The 17,099-nt window shown below is 38.1% G+C and overlaps 1 protein-coding gene across 1 annotated transcript; it reads left to right on the top strand.

The window, feature by feature from the left end:
* Positions 1-10,555: 10,555 nt before the first annotated feature.
* LOC118984798 (tripartite motif-containing protein 64-like) lies at positions 10,556-16,761 on the top strand. Its single transcript, XM_037042950.1, has 6 exons — positions 10,556-10,963; positions 11,523-11,618; positions 12,569-12,799; positions 13,745-13,767; positions 15,033-15,130; positions 16,268-16,761. Exons 1-6 carry the CDS (start codon positions 10,556-10,558, stop codon positions 16,759-16,761), a joined length of 1,350 nt encoding a protein of 449 aa, XP_036898845.1.
* The last annotated feature ends 338 nt before the right edge of the window (positions 16,762-17,099 follow it).

Raw genomic sequence — 17,099 nt, forward strand, 5'->3', positions numbered from 1 at the left:
GGGAGGGCTGGCCTCGCCCTTGGCACTGCCAACAACACCAGTGGAGTTGTCAGGGCACTGGATGACATTTTGATTGTGGACCTTGTACATCCTGAGCAGCTTGGTGGGGTATCCCAGTGACCAGGTAGGGGTGGGTAGTAGAAATGGGAGATGTGAGGATGGGGCTGTAGCCTTGGGAGTTGCAGGCAAAGTCTATGTGAGTTATTTGAAGGTATGAGGTATGTCTCTGACAGTATATTTTATAAAAACAGCTTTTTCTTCTTGCAGTTCCTCATTCTTATTTCAAAACTATTGCATGGTATTGAAAAATAGTCGTTTATTTAAAAAGCTTCCACCAGCACCTTATTTCCATTGAGAAACATGAGGAATGCAAACCTCCAGAAATTCCTCTGTACAGATTTTGGCTGTGTCTCTCTCTGTATATGAATCAGTTGACAATCCAAAATTAATTCACATTTACATACAGCATTATAACCGGACTGTGAAAGCATTTTATTCATTTAGAGTTTCTTGATAATATGCCACCGTTGGTCAATTCATATATAAGAAGTTACTCATTGGAAACTCAGTTGCAAAATTTTTAACCTGAGGGAGAAAATGGATGTTTTGAAAAACTGATGAAGACTGATACTAAAAAAAAACAAGTCATTATTTCAGTCATGATATCCTGATTACCAGCTTGGGTTTCACCCAATTGCTTTCACCAAATCATGCGTATTTTAGTGCATATCTTACTTAATTCTCTAAATGCAGAACTAAACATAGTCATTCACATTGTCATCTCTAGTGTCACCTTCACCGCTAAAGACTGGGGAGAGATTGACCCGGATCCAAACAGTTCGAATAGCCTTCCAGCAGATGACAGAATTTCAGATTCTAGACCATAGGAAAAGACTGAAATTAGTACTGAAGGGAAGGACTTTTATGCAAATGCCACGTTGAAATAAAGTCAGATGTTGGAGCGGGAATGGAAGTAGAGTGTGGGGACATTTTCACCAACATTGGCCAAAAATTCGGATGAAATGTTTCTACCTGCATGGTGTGAAAAGCCAATGCCTAGGATGAACCAACAACAAGGGATGGAGTTGTGGGTTAAAGAGATTATTTCCTGAGATTACGCTGAAGGGATTAATCTAATCTCTGATGTCCTGGCCTGTCCTGCAGGTTTTCAACACCGTAGAAACCTGATTGGGGTGGAGCTTCCAGGCTAGCCTTGATAAGCCCTGCCAAAAGCCAGGTTCACTCTGCTTGGAGACCTTCGTGGCTGGCGGGGCAGCGCATAGCTCAGAAAGTTGCTACTGCCTGTCTGCTACTGAGAGCCCAGAAAACACAGAACCCTTGACCCACTAAGTGTCGATGAGCAGAATTCTAGGATCATCAGGTGAGCACACACTTATATGTAGATGAGTTAGTTCTTCCTTCTTTAATAAATAGAAATGATAGTTTAACTATCAGCTGGCTTAAGACTTCCCTAGGAGAAGGTAATTTGCCTAGTGAAATTCAATTGACTGAATTACTTTAGTTTACTCTTGAGCTATAAAATTTAATGTTATTGTTTGAACGTTAGTTTTGCATAATATATTGTTCTAATAATTTGTGTTGCTGGTCTGTAGAAATTGTGTCACCTAGAGGGAAGGTTCTAGATTTTGTGTAGTTACTTATTTAGGCTTAAAACCTGAAACTTCATTGGAAAACCTTGTTGTCGGATGGTAAAACTGACAGACGATTACTTGGGGGTTGATGAAAAGGGTTGACTTCAGGTAACTGAAACTGAGGAACACAACATGGTAGAGAAGAGGGAGACTACTGTAGGTGATTGTATGCAGTGAGAAGAGAAATCGTTGGAGTAAATTCCTTGTGTGCTAAGCGTTGTCTAGTAAGTTTTTCTGGCTTCTCTTCTCGAACTGGAATTCCTAGGTCAGAGGCAGATGTATCTTTAAGGATTTTAAAGCATATTTGCACACTACCCTTCATTAACCACTAACATACTGTGTTGCGTGTGACCCTTCAAGGCCAGGCGGGTTCGTGGTGTTCACAAAGATGAAATAGTACTCATGTATCCATTGGAGTGTTTCCATGCCTTTATTCACGGGTGGGCAAGTCACACACCCTGCGTGCTGCGTGTTTATCTGCCTGTCTCTGTGTGGCACGCATCCGTGGCCGCTGTTCCCCAGTGCGGAACCCATCACGGCACATGTCTTTTTGCCTGTGTCTCCCATCATTGCCTCCAGCAGGGAGCCCCTCAAAGTTTAAGTACTAGAAGGGAACGAAGCTGACACGGTGACAAAAACTAAATAACGTAATGTCATTCTCTTCGTGCGAGCCCACTTCGTATGATGGTAACGGTTTATTGGACTGGGTCTGAAGGCTGTGAGAACACTAGTTATCAGTTGCATTCAAGGCTATTGGAACATCGCTTGCCTTAGCTACCCAGACACCTGGGTGAGGAAACCGGACTGCCTGCACTTACCTTACCCACACCGATAGTGGATGACAGTGCCCACTTCGTACTTTCAGCCATATTAGAATATTATTTCTTAATGTTTTACCAATTTCATAGTTTAACAATGATAGCTTAGGTGCTTCAGAGTATAGTTTGCTTATGTGACACATTTGGGTGAGGAAGATGTGTGATTGCAGGTCCATTAATTGCAATAACTATACCACTAGGAAGGGGGATGTTGGTAATGGGGGAGGCTGTGAGTGTGTGTGGGCAAGGGCCATATCTCTGTACCTTCCCTGAAATTTCACTCTGAACCTAAAACTGCTCTAAAAAGGAATCTATTTGAAAAACAAAAATCCTTGCCAAAGACCCATTGTACTTTCATATTTTAGGTTTCTGATGAAGAAGTACTGAAAGGAGTATATTAAGGTCCATTACGAGGGCACAAAAATGTAAGATCAAATAATGGCATCTGATACAATTCAATCAGTTTAATTATTTACCACCAGCAAGGATTTGCTATTGTTTCTTTAAATAGATAAAGTGATTATGTAAATCTCTTCAAAGGACCTAAACTCCGGTTTACACCCACCAGAATGTAATCTCTGCTTAAGAGTGTACTTCGAAATGTTAAGAAAACTGTCTAGTCTTTAGAAATTCTACACAGGGGCTGAAATAATGAAATTCAGTCTCCACATTTTCCAGAAAATAAAGACCCTCACTGGTGGTTATTATGGTGCCAAGTTACATCCACCAGTGAATACTGTCTTATAAAGTAACCAGCCTGGTTAACTTTGACAATTTTTCTGCTCAAACAACTATCATAAGACCATTCATAATGGCCACGTGTTGGAATTTAAAAGAAGGTGGATTCCTACCCACCCAGTCTCCCTAAGACTACTTGGAATTGTCCTCTCAGCTAAGGATTTGGGAACAAGGTGTTTTCCATGTAATTGGGTGGTTTGTCCAGTTTCGTTTTGCATACCTGGAGAATCACATGCAGATACTGAGCATTTGACATGTAGCAGTCTGAATTGATCTGTGTTTGAGGGTCAAATGTGTGTGGAATATCAAAAACTTAGTAAAAAGAGGAATGTATAACATCTCATTAATATTTTTAATAGTAATGTGTTGAAATGATAATGTTTTAGAAATACTGGGTTAAATATATTCTGAAATTTTATTTTAAATATTTAATTACTTTTTATTATGAGGCCACTAGAAAATTTGTAAAAGCATGTGGGGCTCAGAGTATGTTTCTGGAAAAAAAACTTACTGTTGAAATACTTTAATGAAAGAAGGATTGAGTTGTATTTCATTAAATCTTGTGAGTGAATCAAGCATGTCTCCCAAACTGTGCCTTATCTTCCTTCTCACATAGTAAGTTTCCTGGAGGAGAGGGCTCAGTTATCTTGTTTTGGTTCAGCCCAAACTTCGGAAACTGCTGAGGTGAAACCCAGTGTTTCATGTAAATTAAATGATTGTGTTGGATCTGTTGCGAACACAGGTCATGGAATGCTGACCTCTCTATATTTTTAAACCTTTGGTTTGTAGATATAGCTTTAAAAACATGCTCTTTCAGTGTTACTGACTCACAGGTTATAGTTACATGCAAATCAGAATCTGTGACAAAAAGAGAGAAAAGATTATGTTCTCATCATGGAAACACAAATAAGTCACCCTTAGTTTAGAATAAATTACTGCATTTATTTCATTTTTTAAGGTATAACTTGTTAGGTGATGCTGTATCTCATTATAACTTGTTGTTGTGAGGCTTTCAAAATAGAAAAGGGAGCTTGATCTTGAAGAATCTAAACAACACATGTAAACTCAATCCAATCATTTAAAATGGGACAATATGTAAGGACCTGGTTAGACTGTTGAAGAAAGAGCTGAACAAAAGCATTTGAAATAATTCAATGCCCATTTACTATTTTTAAATACTTATAAGCAAAGAAGAAACAAGTAAGCAAATAAGGAATGAAATAAGAATATCTGCTACTACCACTTATATTTAACATTATGATGATGTCCTATTCAATGCAAATAGGAATGCAAGAGATGAAATACATCTTCTAACAGTTGTCAAGAAATAAATCTATCATAATTTGCATTGTTAACATAACATGATTGTGTAATTGGAAAACTTCCTGAAATCTATCATTAGTGTAGTTAGAGAGAAATTTAACCAAGTGTATTTCTCGTGCATTTCTTTTTATTTTGTTCTCTTTTTCCCCTTTCTTCTCCTATGTAAGCAAATGTATTTCTATAATAAAAAGTGGGAAAGAAAATCTAAAAGTTTCATACAACCTACCATAAAACATTTACATTTTATTAGGGTGCCAGCCCCCCAGTGTTGTTTTCTATACTTTGTAAACCTAATCAGCCACTCTATCTCTCTCTGAATAGTCTGGTCAGCCATGTCACCTCTTTCTGATAATTTTGGCCTTACTCAGGAAGTGGGTGTGGCCTTAGGTGGGTGTGGCCTTAGCCCTTAAAAGGTCCATTTACTTCAGAGGATACTTCTACTCTAGGGCAGAGTGAAACAATCTTTAGCTGCCAGGAGAGCAGAGGGAATTCCTACTGACCCCGATGTCGACAAAATTTCCAGAGGTGTGACCATTCACAGAAACTCTGGTGAGTATAGAATTTAGGGTGAATATCTGCATGTCTACTTTCTCTTTTACAAGTGCTTTCAATTTACACGTTGGAGTGATCGGGTCACCTCCAAGCAAAAAAGTAGCTTTCCTAATTATCTAAAATGGTTGAAATAGATTGGATTCATAGTGTATATATGCGCTTCTGGACCACTGAGCTGGTTTAAGTAAATTTGGTATAATTGAGATCATTGTTTTCTTTTTAAAATTTTTTAAATGTATTTTTTATGGTTCAAGTACAGTTTTCTGGCTTTTCCCGTCACCACTACCCACCTTGAGAGCCCTCCTCACCTTTCTCTCCTATTTCCTCCCTCACCCTTGTTATTCTCCATATGTCCTTTATAATCATTCCCTTCACCCTTTTCCCTCATTATACCCTCCCGTCTCCCCTTAGTCACTCTTTTTTTTTTAAGACTTTATTTATTTATTTATTTATCTTTAGAGCGGAAGGAGAGGGAGAGAAACATCAATGTATGGTTGCCTTTCCTGCGTCCCCTGCTGGGTGTTGGCCTGCAGGGAACCTGCCTGCAACCCAGGCAATGTGCCCTGACTGGGAATCGAACCTCGATCATCTGGTTCACAAGCCCGTGCTCAATCCACTGAGCTACACCAGCCAAAGCTCCCCTTGGTCACTCTTAACGTGTTCTCAATTTTGATTTCTTTGGATATACTTTGCTTGCTTGTTCATTTTGTTGATTAAGTTCCTCTTAATGGCATTTGTCTTTCACTGCCTGGCTTATTTTATTTAGCATAACTCTCCAGTTCCGTCCATGATGTCTCAAAGGGTAGAAGCTCCTTTCTTTCTGCTGTGTAGAATTCCATTGTGTAAATGTACCATAGTTTTTTGATCCATTCATTTACTGATGGGCACCTAAGTTGCTTCCAACACTTGGCTATTGTAAATTGTGCTGCTACAAACAATGGGGTGCATAGGTTTTGTGAGATTGGTGTTTCAGGCTTCTTAGGATATAATCCTAGCACTGAAATTGCCAGGGAAAAAGGCAAATCCATTTTTAGTTTTCTGAGATAACTCCATACTGTTTTTCATAGTGGCTGCACCGGTCTGCAATCCCACCAACAGTGCACTAGGTTTCCCTCTTCTCCACAACCTCTCCAACACTTGTCATTTGTTGCTTTGTTTATGATGGCCATACTGACTGGTGTGAAGTGTTATCTCATTGTGGTTTTAATTCGCATCTCTCTGATGGCTAACGATACTGACCGTCTTTTCATGTGTCTCTGGACCCTCTGTATGGCCTCCCTGGAGAAATTTCTGTTCTTGTCCTTTGCCCATTTTTTAATTGGGTTATTATCATCTTAGTGGGGAGTTGTATGAATTCTTTGTATATTTTAAAGTTCAAAGCCTTGTCTGAGGTATCATTGGCCAATATGTTTTCCTATACAGTTGGTACCCTTTTCATTTTAATGCTGTTTTCTTTAGCCATGCAGGAGCTTTTTATTTTGATGAGATCTCATTTGTTTATTCTTTCCTTTATGTCCCTTGATCTGTGGAATATATCCATGAAAACACTGCTGCATGGAATATCTGAGATTTTCCTGCCTATGGACTTTAATGGTGTCACAACTTTTATTGAAATCTTTTATCCACCTTGAATTTATTTCTGTGTATGGTGTTGGCACTTGGGTTTCATTTTTTTTTTTTTTTTTGCATGTAGCTTTCCAACACCATTTGTTGAAGAGGCTATTTTTGCTCCATTTTATTCTGCTTTCTCATTTGTTGAATGTTAATTGACTGAAGAGAGTTGGGCTTATTTCTGGGTGCTCTATTCTGTTCCATGGGTCCATAGGTCTGTGTTTATGGCAGTACCAGGCTGTTTTCATTACAGTGGCCTTGTAATACATTTTGATACCAGGTATTGTGATCCCTCCTATTTTGCTCTTCCTTCTCAAAATTGCAGCTGCTATTCAGGGTCACTTATGGTTGTATATAAATTTTTGAAGTGATTTTTCTATATCTGTTAAACATGCCATTGGTAATTTAATAAATATTGCATTGAATCTGTAAATTGCTTTGGGTAGTATGGACATTTTGATGGTGTTAATTCATCCAATCCATGAACACAGTACATGTTTCCATAATTTTGTATCTTCCTTAACTTCTTTCTTCAGTGTTGTATAGTTTTCTGAGTACAGGTCTTTTACTTCCTTGGTTAGGTTTGTTCCTAGGACTTCACTTTTTTTTGCCTTATGAAACCAAATTATTTCCCCTGATTTCTGTTTCTGTTGTTTCATTGTTGGTATACAAAAATGAATTGATTTCTGGATATTGACTTTGTATCCTGCTGTTTTGCCAAATTCATTTATTAAGTCAAGCAGTTTTTTTGCAGAGTCTATAGGATTTTCTCTTTACATTATCCTGTCATCTGCATACAATGACAGTTATTTTTCTCTTTTTTAATTTGGATACCTTTTTTTTCTTGTGTGATTGATGTGGCTAGGAGTTGCACTGCTATGTGGAATAAATGTGGTGAGATGAGACAACCTTGTCTTGTTCCTCATCTTATTGGGAAAATTTTTAGGTTTTTCACATTGAGTATGCTGTTGTCTGTAGGTCTCTCATATATGGCCTTTATTCTATTGAGGAGTGCTCCCTCTATTCCCACTTTGCTAAGTGTTTTTATCATAAATGGGTGCTGTACCTTATCAAATGCTTTTCCCGCATCGATTGATATAATCATTGCCTTTGGTTTTTGTAATTTTTGTCTTTGCTTTTTTTATGCGATATATTATATTTATTGCTTTGTGAATATTGAAGAATCCTTGCATCCCCGAAATGAACCCCACTTGGTCAGAGTGTATGATCTTTTTAATGTGTTGCTGAATGTGGTTTGTCAAACTTTTGTTGAGATTTTTTATATTTTTTACAAAATTTTATTTATTGATCTGTTAGAAGGGGGAGAAGTAGAGAGGGAATGAAAAATCAATGTATGGTTGCCTCTCATTCGTCCCATACTGGAAACTCGCCTGCTACCCAGGCATGTGCCCTGACTCAGAATCAAACCTTGATCCTTTGGTTCACCAGCCCACACTCAATCCACTGAGCTACACCAGCCAGAGCCTGTTGAGAATTTTAACGTCTATTTTTATCAGCAATATTGGCCAGAAATTTTCTTTCTTTGTTGTGTCTTTATCTGGTTTTGGGATTAGGATGATGCTGGCTTTATAAAATGAGTTTGGGAGTCTTCCATCCTCTTGGATTTTTTAGAATAGTCTGTGAAAAAGAGGGGTTAACTATTCCCTAAATGCTTTGTAGAATTCTCCTGTGAAGCCACCCAGTCCAGGACTTTTGTGGATCAGAAGTTTTCGATTACTGCTTCAATTTTGTCAGTTTTTATTGGTTTGTTCAGGCTTTCTCCTTTTTTTCATTGAGATTTAGAAGATTATATCTTTCTGGAAATTTGTCCATTTCATGTAGGTTTCCAAATTTCTTGCAGAGCTGGTTTGGTGGAGGTATATTCTTTTAGACTTCTTTTGTCTGGATAGCTCCTTATTTGGCCTTCCATTGTAATTGAGAGCCTTGCTGAGTCGTTTTGGTTGCATGCCTTTAGTTTTCATTACTCAGAATATTTCTCGCCATTCTCTTCTGCTTTGAGCGTTTCCAGTGAGAAGTTAGCTACTAGCCTTATTGGGAATCCCTTGTATGTTACTTCCTGTTTCTCCCTTGCTGCTTTTAAGATTCTCTCTTTGTCTTGGAATTTTGCCATTTTCATGATGATGTGTCTTGAAGTGGGCCTCTTTGGGTTCCCCTTCATTGGGACTCTGTGTTTCCTGGATTTGTGTGACTTTCACCAAATCAGAGAAGTTTTAGCTTCTTACTTCTTCAAATAGATTTTCTATCCCTTGCCCTACTTCTTCTCTTTCTGGTATCTTTATTATATGGATATTGCTACATTTCATCTTGTCTTGCAGCTCCTTTACCACCTGTTTGATTTTTATGAGTCTCTTTTATTTTTCTCATTCTATCTGGGTGATTTTTTCTACATTTTACCTCCAACTTGCTGATTTGATTTTCCCCTTCATCCAGACTGCTTGTAACTTCTTCTAATGTGTTTTTTATTTCTGAGATTTTATTATTCATTTCTTCCTGATTTTTGTAGGTAGTTTCTAATTCTTTTTTTATGCTGATGTAGTTTTCAGTCAGTTCCTTGTAGTTGTCTGTGAGTTACTTGAGCATCTGTATAAACATTACTTTGGATTCTGCATCTGATAGTTTGGTTACCTCCATTTCTTCAAGCTCTTTTAGTGGGGACTCTTCCATTCCTTTTGATTTCCTTTTTTATTTTTGTCTCCTCATTTTAGGTGACTCTTTTTGTTTTTTTTCTGTGCTTCCTGATGTTTCACTTTGCTGACTGTCTTTGTGGGGTGAATTTCTATGTTAGGAATTCTATGAGGTTCAATGGTATGGTCTCTGGTCTCCTTGTCTGGACACTCTAGTTTTGCCCTTTCTTCTCTTTGTGTGAGCTCTCTGGTTGTACTTGTTTTTTTTTTTCCTTTTGGTGGTCCCTTTCTTATTGGTATTTCTCTTGCAGCAGGTATACAGAATTTTTGCATCTCCCACCTATTCTTTTGTGTAATCAGAGGAAGGGGGTAGGCAAAATGAATTAAGAGAGCAGGAGAGTATTTCATGGGATTTGAAATAGGAATAAGCAGAAAAAAGATAGGAGATTTTTTTTATAAATAAAGCATTAACTGAGATATTTCAACCAACTAGCCACTTTTTATAAATGGTGAAAGAGAGGTAAGACTCTTGTTAGAGGGAAGGATGATCATGAACTTAATCCAGAAAACAGTGCTTGTGCAAGATTAGATGATGAGATATAGTGAGATTAAAGTATAGAAAGCGGGTGTAGTATAAGAGAGAATAGAGATAACCACAACAACAATAATGGTCAGTAATAAATGAAGTGGACTAACATCACTGAAGGTTGTTGTGTAGTATGTACAATTGTGTGGAACAGCAATTATTTACAATAGTACAGAGGTTTTCCAATGTCTTCTGCAATTATTTACAATTGTATGAGGGTTTTGCAATGTCTTCTCCAACTTCTCCAAACTTCATATAAGCTGGGATTCCACTGGTTGTTCACTCTGTTCATGAAGATCAGCCGTGGCATAGGGAGAGCTGGGTTCTGCTCCCACCTACCTCACTGCCATGTCCTCCCCGGCCCTCGGCATTTGAGATCAGCTTATTTCAATCAAAGAAAGATGTCGAGGACTACCTTGTGTCATTTTTTCACTTGTATCAGGAAAAAACCCAACCTCTCTAGACTTACCATGTCTAGCTTTGTACAGGAGGTAGGTTAATGGGCAAATCAGGTTCCTATTTAACAGGAAGATACAGCTCAAGTAGGCATGCCTTTATCCAAAAGCTTTTCTCTCGTCATCTGGGAAAAAAATGACTTTCTCTTTCTTTCTTATTTTACCTTTCAGAAACATGGATTCAGATACCTCATCAGCCCTCCAGAATGATCTCACCTGCTCCGTCTGTATGAACTACTTCCTAGACCCTGTCACCATAGACTGTGGGCACAGCTTTTGCCGTCTGTGCCTGTACCTCTGCTGGGAGGAGGCCCAAACTCCAAGGCGCTGCCCTGAGTGCAGAGGAGTATCAGAGAAGCCGGATTTCAAAACCAACATTGCACTAAGGAACCTGGCTTCCATTGCCAGAGAGGCCAGAGCTCACTACATCAACAGATCTGAGGAGCAGGTCTGTGTGGCACCCAAAGAAGCAAAGGGGCTCTGCAGGGATGAGAAGGATATGCTCAGTGCACTGTGCTCTGAATCCCCAGAGCATGCGGCTCACAGCCACAGTCCAATACAGTGGTCTGCTGAAGAATACAGGGTAGGTGCTATGTGGTAGCTATAAGGTCCAAAATGAGAGAGAAAGATGAAAATGGTGATTAGAAAGTGGATGACAATGAAGATAGTGGAGACGGTACTGTTTCAATATTCATTCCAAATTTAAAGTGTAACTGGGCAATGCTATTAACCAACTTGGGCAGTATAATCAATGTTGTGTTGAGACTTTACTAAAGGAGATTGCCTTCGAAATACTGTCTAAGTATGTAGAATCGATGCAGTTGTGGGGAGGGTGGCCATCACCAGGAACACTGGTTTCTGATGCAAGTTTGACCTATTTATAGTCAGGATATGTTAAAGATATCTTTGTCAATTTCTTAAGAAATGAATGTTATCTGCACGGTCCCCCCAACTCTTTATTGCATGTTTCTGTCACCTGTGATATTCCAAATATTTGAATCCAATTAAATTAATATGGAGAAAACCAGACCTCTCCATTTTAATTCAGGGTGACTTTTCCCAGCGACTGCTTTTAACATAAACGAGGGAATAACATGTACAATACCATCTTTTTGTCACTAAAGCTTTCGTTTATTTTGTAGGGGAAGCTTCTAAAGAGAATGAACTCTTTATGGAACATGACTCAAGAAATGAAAAACAATCTTAAGCAGGAAGCTAGCAAAACTCAGTCATTAAAGGTATGAATGAACGTGTTCTGTTTCCTTTTATATTTTTATGCAGGTTGAAAAAGGCTGGCTTATAGTTTTAGCCACATTCAAGCTACCAGTTAAACGAGTATACTCGTATAAATTTGAACTCTCCCAGAATTATCTCATTCCTTCTCATCTGCATGGCATTGTTTTCAGCACCCATTAATACCAAATTTGAAGGATGTTCAAGTCTTTTATATAAAATGGTATAAATTAATGCATATAGTTGACCATCTACATTCATAGGTTACCAATCTTAGATCAAAAATATCATCTTTGAGATGGTATGGGCTGAATCCATGGATAGGAAACCTATAGATACAGACAGTCAGCTGTGTATTTATTGAAATAAAATCAGAGTATTAGTGGGCCCTCACATTTAAAATCTATTTTCAACGGTCAACTGTGTATGCAGTAAGCAGGGCTTGATAGGTATTACCGGTTCAATTTTGAAGGTTTGGTAAATCTTTCAGATACTGAGTAAAAGAGAACACACTAAGTTTGACTCCAAAGGACAGGAGAAAAATAAAGCAATACATAGAATACAGAGTGGAGAATTTTAAAAAATAAGTATGATATGGCACGTACTTAAATATTGTTAAATATGTAATATTGTTAAATATGTAGAAAAAGCACATAAAAGAACAAGAGAGAAAGAAGGTAACAGAGAGGAAATGATTGGTAACGTAAGAACCTTGATGAAGCATCAGAGGGAGAGAGCCTGGAGCCCTTTGGAGGGCTTAATTTAATGGGAAAAAAAAGACTGAAATCCTAAGGTCAGGATAGACAGAAGGACTAGCAAATACTGAAGACACTTGTAGGTATGAGGCAGAAAGTTTCTCAAGTACTTTTCTGATGAGTATGAGGAAATATTTAAAGTTTGAAGTTTTCTGCTGAGAGTGAAGATAGGTAATGTCTTTGTTTCACTATCTGTGCAGGACTACATGGCCATTAGGAGGGTGATGATCAAAGCTGAATATCAGAAGATGCATCTATTTCTCCATGAGGAGGAGCAACTCCATCTGAACATAATGGAGAGAGAAGCAAAGGAGATGTTCCAACAACTGAAGGAAAGCGAACGCAGAATGACCCAACAGAAAGAAAGCCTGAAAGGAATGTTGAGAGAGCTGACTGACATGTGCCACAAACCTAATGTGGAGCTGCTTCAGGTGAGAAGGGAGGGTCGATCCTCAGAGATAGGAATCCTTTTCTAGGCCATGCTGCCCTAATATTGAAATGTTGCCTGCATATACAATACCATTACCCTCAGCTAAGCGATAATGCTCCTTGGCTCCCATGATCAAGTCAGTCCAGTCATTCACTTATTTACTCATATCCTGATAATAATGATTTAAGTATAATCCAAAGTGCTATCTACTGAGGGATTGTTCAAAATCAGCCAATCGCTGACCAGAGAATATGAACATTGCTCTGGTAATTCTCTATTGATGTTCCCATAATCCACTGCCACTCTCTGTCATCCACACAAAAGCAACTTGCTAAAGATGTTGAGGTTTTGCCCTTTTTGTAGGCAGGATTTATAAAATGTGGTAGTCAATGTTAATGCTCTTTTTGTTTTTTCGTATCTTTTGCTGTTTCCTTTAATTGTTATCGTAAGTGGTCAGATCTTTCCTTTGGAATAAGATGGGGCAATGAGTGACACTGGAAACCTAGAACTTGTTGCATCCTTTCACTTCTCCTCCTGAACTCCTTTCACCCTCAGTGCACCCTGAGGAAACTCAGCCTGTCTTAGTGTAAGTTCTGTTATTAAAGCTGGCCCTGCCTGCTGTAGCTCAGAGTATTGAGCAGAGGCCTGCCAACAAAGGGTTACTGGTTCATTTCCCAGTCAGGACACATGCCTGATTTTTGAGCCAGATCCGCAGTAGGTTGAGCTTGAGAGGCAACCACACATTGATGTTTCTCTTTCTCTCTTTTTCTTTCCCTTCCCCTCTCCCTCTTGAAAAAAGAAAAAGAAGGAAAGCCCCTGGTTGTCCCTTAAAACAGAATACAAAAAAATACTTTACTAAAACAAACTCTGAAACTATTAAAACATGCTAGAAAAGGCAAAAAAGTCAGAACTCATATGTTTACCTTCTTTTTTGTTTGCTTTTCAGGATTTGGGAAATATATTGGAAAGGTGAGTTTATACTGATGATTCCTAAGAAATCATTGTCTTCTTGATGAAGTGGGTGTACAATTTTTTGAGCTATAAACCTTGTCCTCTGTAGCTATTTTCCATTTTGTTTATAAAAATAACAAAGCCCTGAAGCACTCTGGTCTCAGAAGTTTCTTCCTTATGAGTCTGCATTCCAACATTCCTAAAAATCATCTGACCTTCTGGTCTTTGTTCTGGTCACTCATGGCCATCCTCTCCAGATATCACAATAAAGATTTCTGAGAGGATTTGTGTAAGGTATTACAGAGATGGAAGGTGAAAAGAACAGGAAGAGGGAGTTTTCCTATGAGTAGGATAGGAGAGGAGGGCATTGCTTTTGTTCCCAGGAGTTGCAATGACTCAGCCTGTTCCATCACTGCATGTCCCTCCTTGTAGGCAGCACTTGAGGGGAGAGTGACTTCCTGGTGCACTAAGGAAGTAAGACCTTCAGAAGCAGGACTTTGAGGGTAGAGTTTTTTACTTGCTTGATCAAAAGAAAAGAGTAAAGATGTCTTGCTCTGTAGAGATTGCCCTTTTGGACACTGAATGTTTCATTTAACTACCATATTTTGCTATGTATAATGCTCTTTAATGTATAGTGAATACTCATGTTTTTGCTGCAAACTTTCAGGAAAAAATCATTCATTTTATTTTTTTTTGAAATCATTTATTTATATATTTATACTTAGAAGCAAAACAGGTGATCATTTTCCAGGGTATTATTTTGCATATGGCTATAGTTATTGCTTTCTAGATTTACACTTCTAATATATGAGCATAAATAAAAGAATTAAAAACATTTATATAGATATATAATTAGTACTATCCATGTACAATAAGCATCTTTATTTTTCCCCTCAATGATTTGGGCAAAAATATGTGCATTATCCATGGCAAAATACAGTTCTAGCAGACCCAAGTCCCACAGGCTTTTCCTGATTTTTCTGATCTCTGAGAGATACACAGGAGTCTTCCATTCTCTGAGGTGGAGTAGAGGGAGGAAATGACTCTCGATTTCAGAAATGGAATAATGTCTGAAAAAATGGGAAAGTTGAAATTTGATATAATTTAAATTTATTTAAAAAGTAACATTTCTTATATGCCTTAGGGGTGAAATACCATGTATACCCCCAATAACTCAGAATGAAAGGATTCTGGTGAAATATCTCAGATAGAAAGCTGTGATTTTTGAAATGATTGTGTGATTAACGTCTGGCCCTAAACCCCTCTGCTGTCATTCGTTACAGAAGTGAATCGGTGCAGATGCAAAAGCCTCAGCCAGTGAACCCAGAGGTCACTTCATGGCGCGTCACTGGAATCCAAGATATGCTGAAGAACTTCAGAGGTAAGAGTCAGCCCTTCAGTATCAGGCCTCCATTTATCCAGTGGTTGTTAAGACTGAGTCTTCTATTTCAATTATGTACATATTTTTTTCTGACATGAAGGTAGTTCATGACTTTCCAAAATAGTTATCTTCCTCCTGTATAGTCATATCACAATGACCAAGGCTGAACTTTGCAACTTATAGAATAATGAAAATATGGAGCAAGATACCTTTTTAAATTAGATTTGATGTAGACCTTGAAGAAGACTAGGAAAAGAGAGATGAGATTGGTCATGTGGTTATGAAGAAATAGAATATTTAGTTCTCAGACTAACAATCAATATTATACCTTATTCAGTCTCAATCATTCTTGAAAGTTTAAATATGGCATTGATGGTTTTTAATCTTTTGTATATTTCAAGTGGGTTGATCATGCATTGATAAACACAAAAATATTTGTGCAATTATTCATAAGATCAGAGAGTCTAAAAATAACTGAAATTGCCATAAGCACAATAATTTTAATGCTGTTAGATCAATTTCAAAACTACTGGAGACAGAAAAAGGATCTGTGAGCATGGCCCCACCATAGCAGGCCCCTCCTAGAGAGCAGGTCTGGACCCGAAGAGCTGAAATCAGGATCAGCCTGAATGTGAACTCTAAACAGATCATGTAAAGCCAGAACATTCCCTTCAGGCACTTCTAATTTATCTGTTATGCAAATTTCTATACAATATATAGATTCTTATATATGTAACAGATGTAACTTTTATTCCAATAATTACCCTCAAATAGCATATTGCTATCTATTTATTAAACAATATCAAGGACAATCAACACAAGAAGACAGTTCTAAAGTGACAAAAAGGTTTAGGTGTGACCTGAAACAAACTGTCTGGGGATTGAGATTCAATCACTGCTTTACACAGTTCCTAATATATGCAGAGGGTTTTTGTTTTGCTGTGCTTTTTTTCTGTATAATTTAAAGGATTTCTGTGCTGTAGAGGTGGTGATAACTTTTGCTCTTTGTAGAGGAGTCAGTCTGAACTCCCTTTACTGTCTTTATTTTGTATTTCCTGAGAGGAGGACAAATGAAGGGACTGTCTCTCAAGGCGTGGAAATTCCATTCATTGATCTGATTTTTTGCCTCTTTTACAGTGGACAATGTTCTGAGTGCGGAAACCATCAGTCTCTGTATAAGCCTTCCTAATGGTGTGAGTGCGATGTTTGGAGGTGACCGTGACAGCGCATCCAGAGAGCCCCAGAGAGTGCAGAGTTTTGCAGTATGGGGAACTCATACCTTCATCTCTGGTAGACATTACTGGGAGGTGGATATGCCGAACTGCTCAATGTGGATTCTGGGAGTTTGTAAAGATTCCCTGATGAGTGATACCCATCTTATTGTTGATTGTGAAGAAGCATCTCTTCTATATTCTTTAAAAGTGAATGATCATTATTGTCTTTCCACTAAGTGCCCATCCTTAATTCAGTATGTGAAAAGGCCTCTGGGTAAGATTGGAGTGTTTTTGGATTATGACAATGCAACAGTGAGCTTCTATGATGCTGAAAACGGGTCCCTCATAAGTAGTTTAGTTTCTTCCTCTCCCTTCTCTTCCCCTCTGAAGCCTTTCTTAGGCTTTGATTCTCCATGAGAAGTTAAGTTTTGACCATTTATTTGATATAGTTTTATGTGCAAGGAAACTATTTTTGTGAAATGTCCTGTGAGGTGGCAGGTTGATACCTGACTGTCTTGGAGCATATTGTAACTCCAGGGAACATAGTTCTTGTATGTTTCCAAAATGGCATAATCACATTGAATGTATAAATGTGTTTATTAAACTTTTTAATAAAATGTTTACAGTGGAGAGCTTCCTAGAATAGAGTCAATGGCTCAATGGCATTTTTAAACTGACAGCTATATTATGAGAAGTTATATACCATAAAAGTCACCCATCACATCTCAGATAAAATAATCATTTCTAAAGGATGT

Source organism: Sturnira hondurensis, unplaced genomic scaffold (genome assembly GCF_014824575.4).
Source record: "Sturnira hondurensis isolate 20B ecotype Veracruz unplaced genomic scaffold, ASM1482457v3 Scaffold0003801, whole genome shotgun sequence".
NCBI classification, from domain to species: Eukaryota; Metazoa; Chordata; class Mammalia; order Chiroptera; family Phyllostomidae; genus Sturnira; species Sturnira hondurensis.

Bases quoted from the DNA above. Each gene is read 5' to 3' on its own strand.
- LOC118984798 (XM_037042950.1), top strand. From the start codon at position 10,556: ATGGATTCAGATACCTCATCAGCCCTCCAGAATGATCTCACCTGCTCC. The intron at 12,800-13,744 runs GTGAGAAGGGAG...TTTGCTTTTCAG, and splicing joins CTAATGTGGAGCTGCTTCAG to GATTTGGGAAATATATTGGA. The intron at 13,768-15,032 runs GTGAGTTTATAC...CATTCGTTACAG, and splicing joins TTGGGAAATATATTGGAAAG to AAGTGAATCGGTGCAGATGC.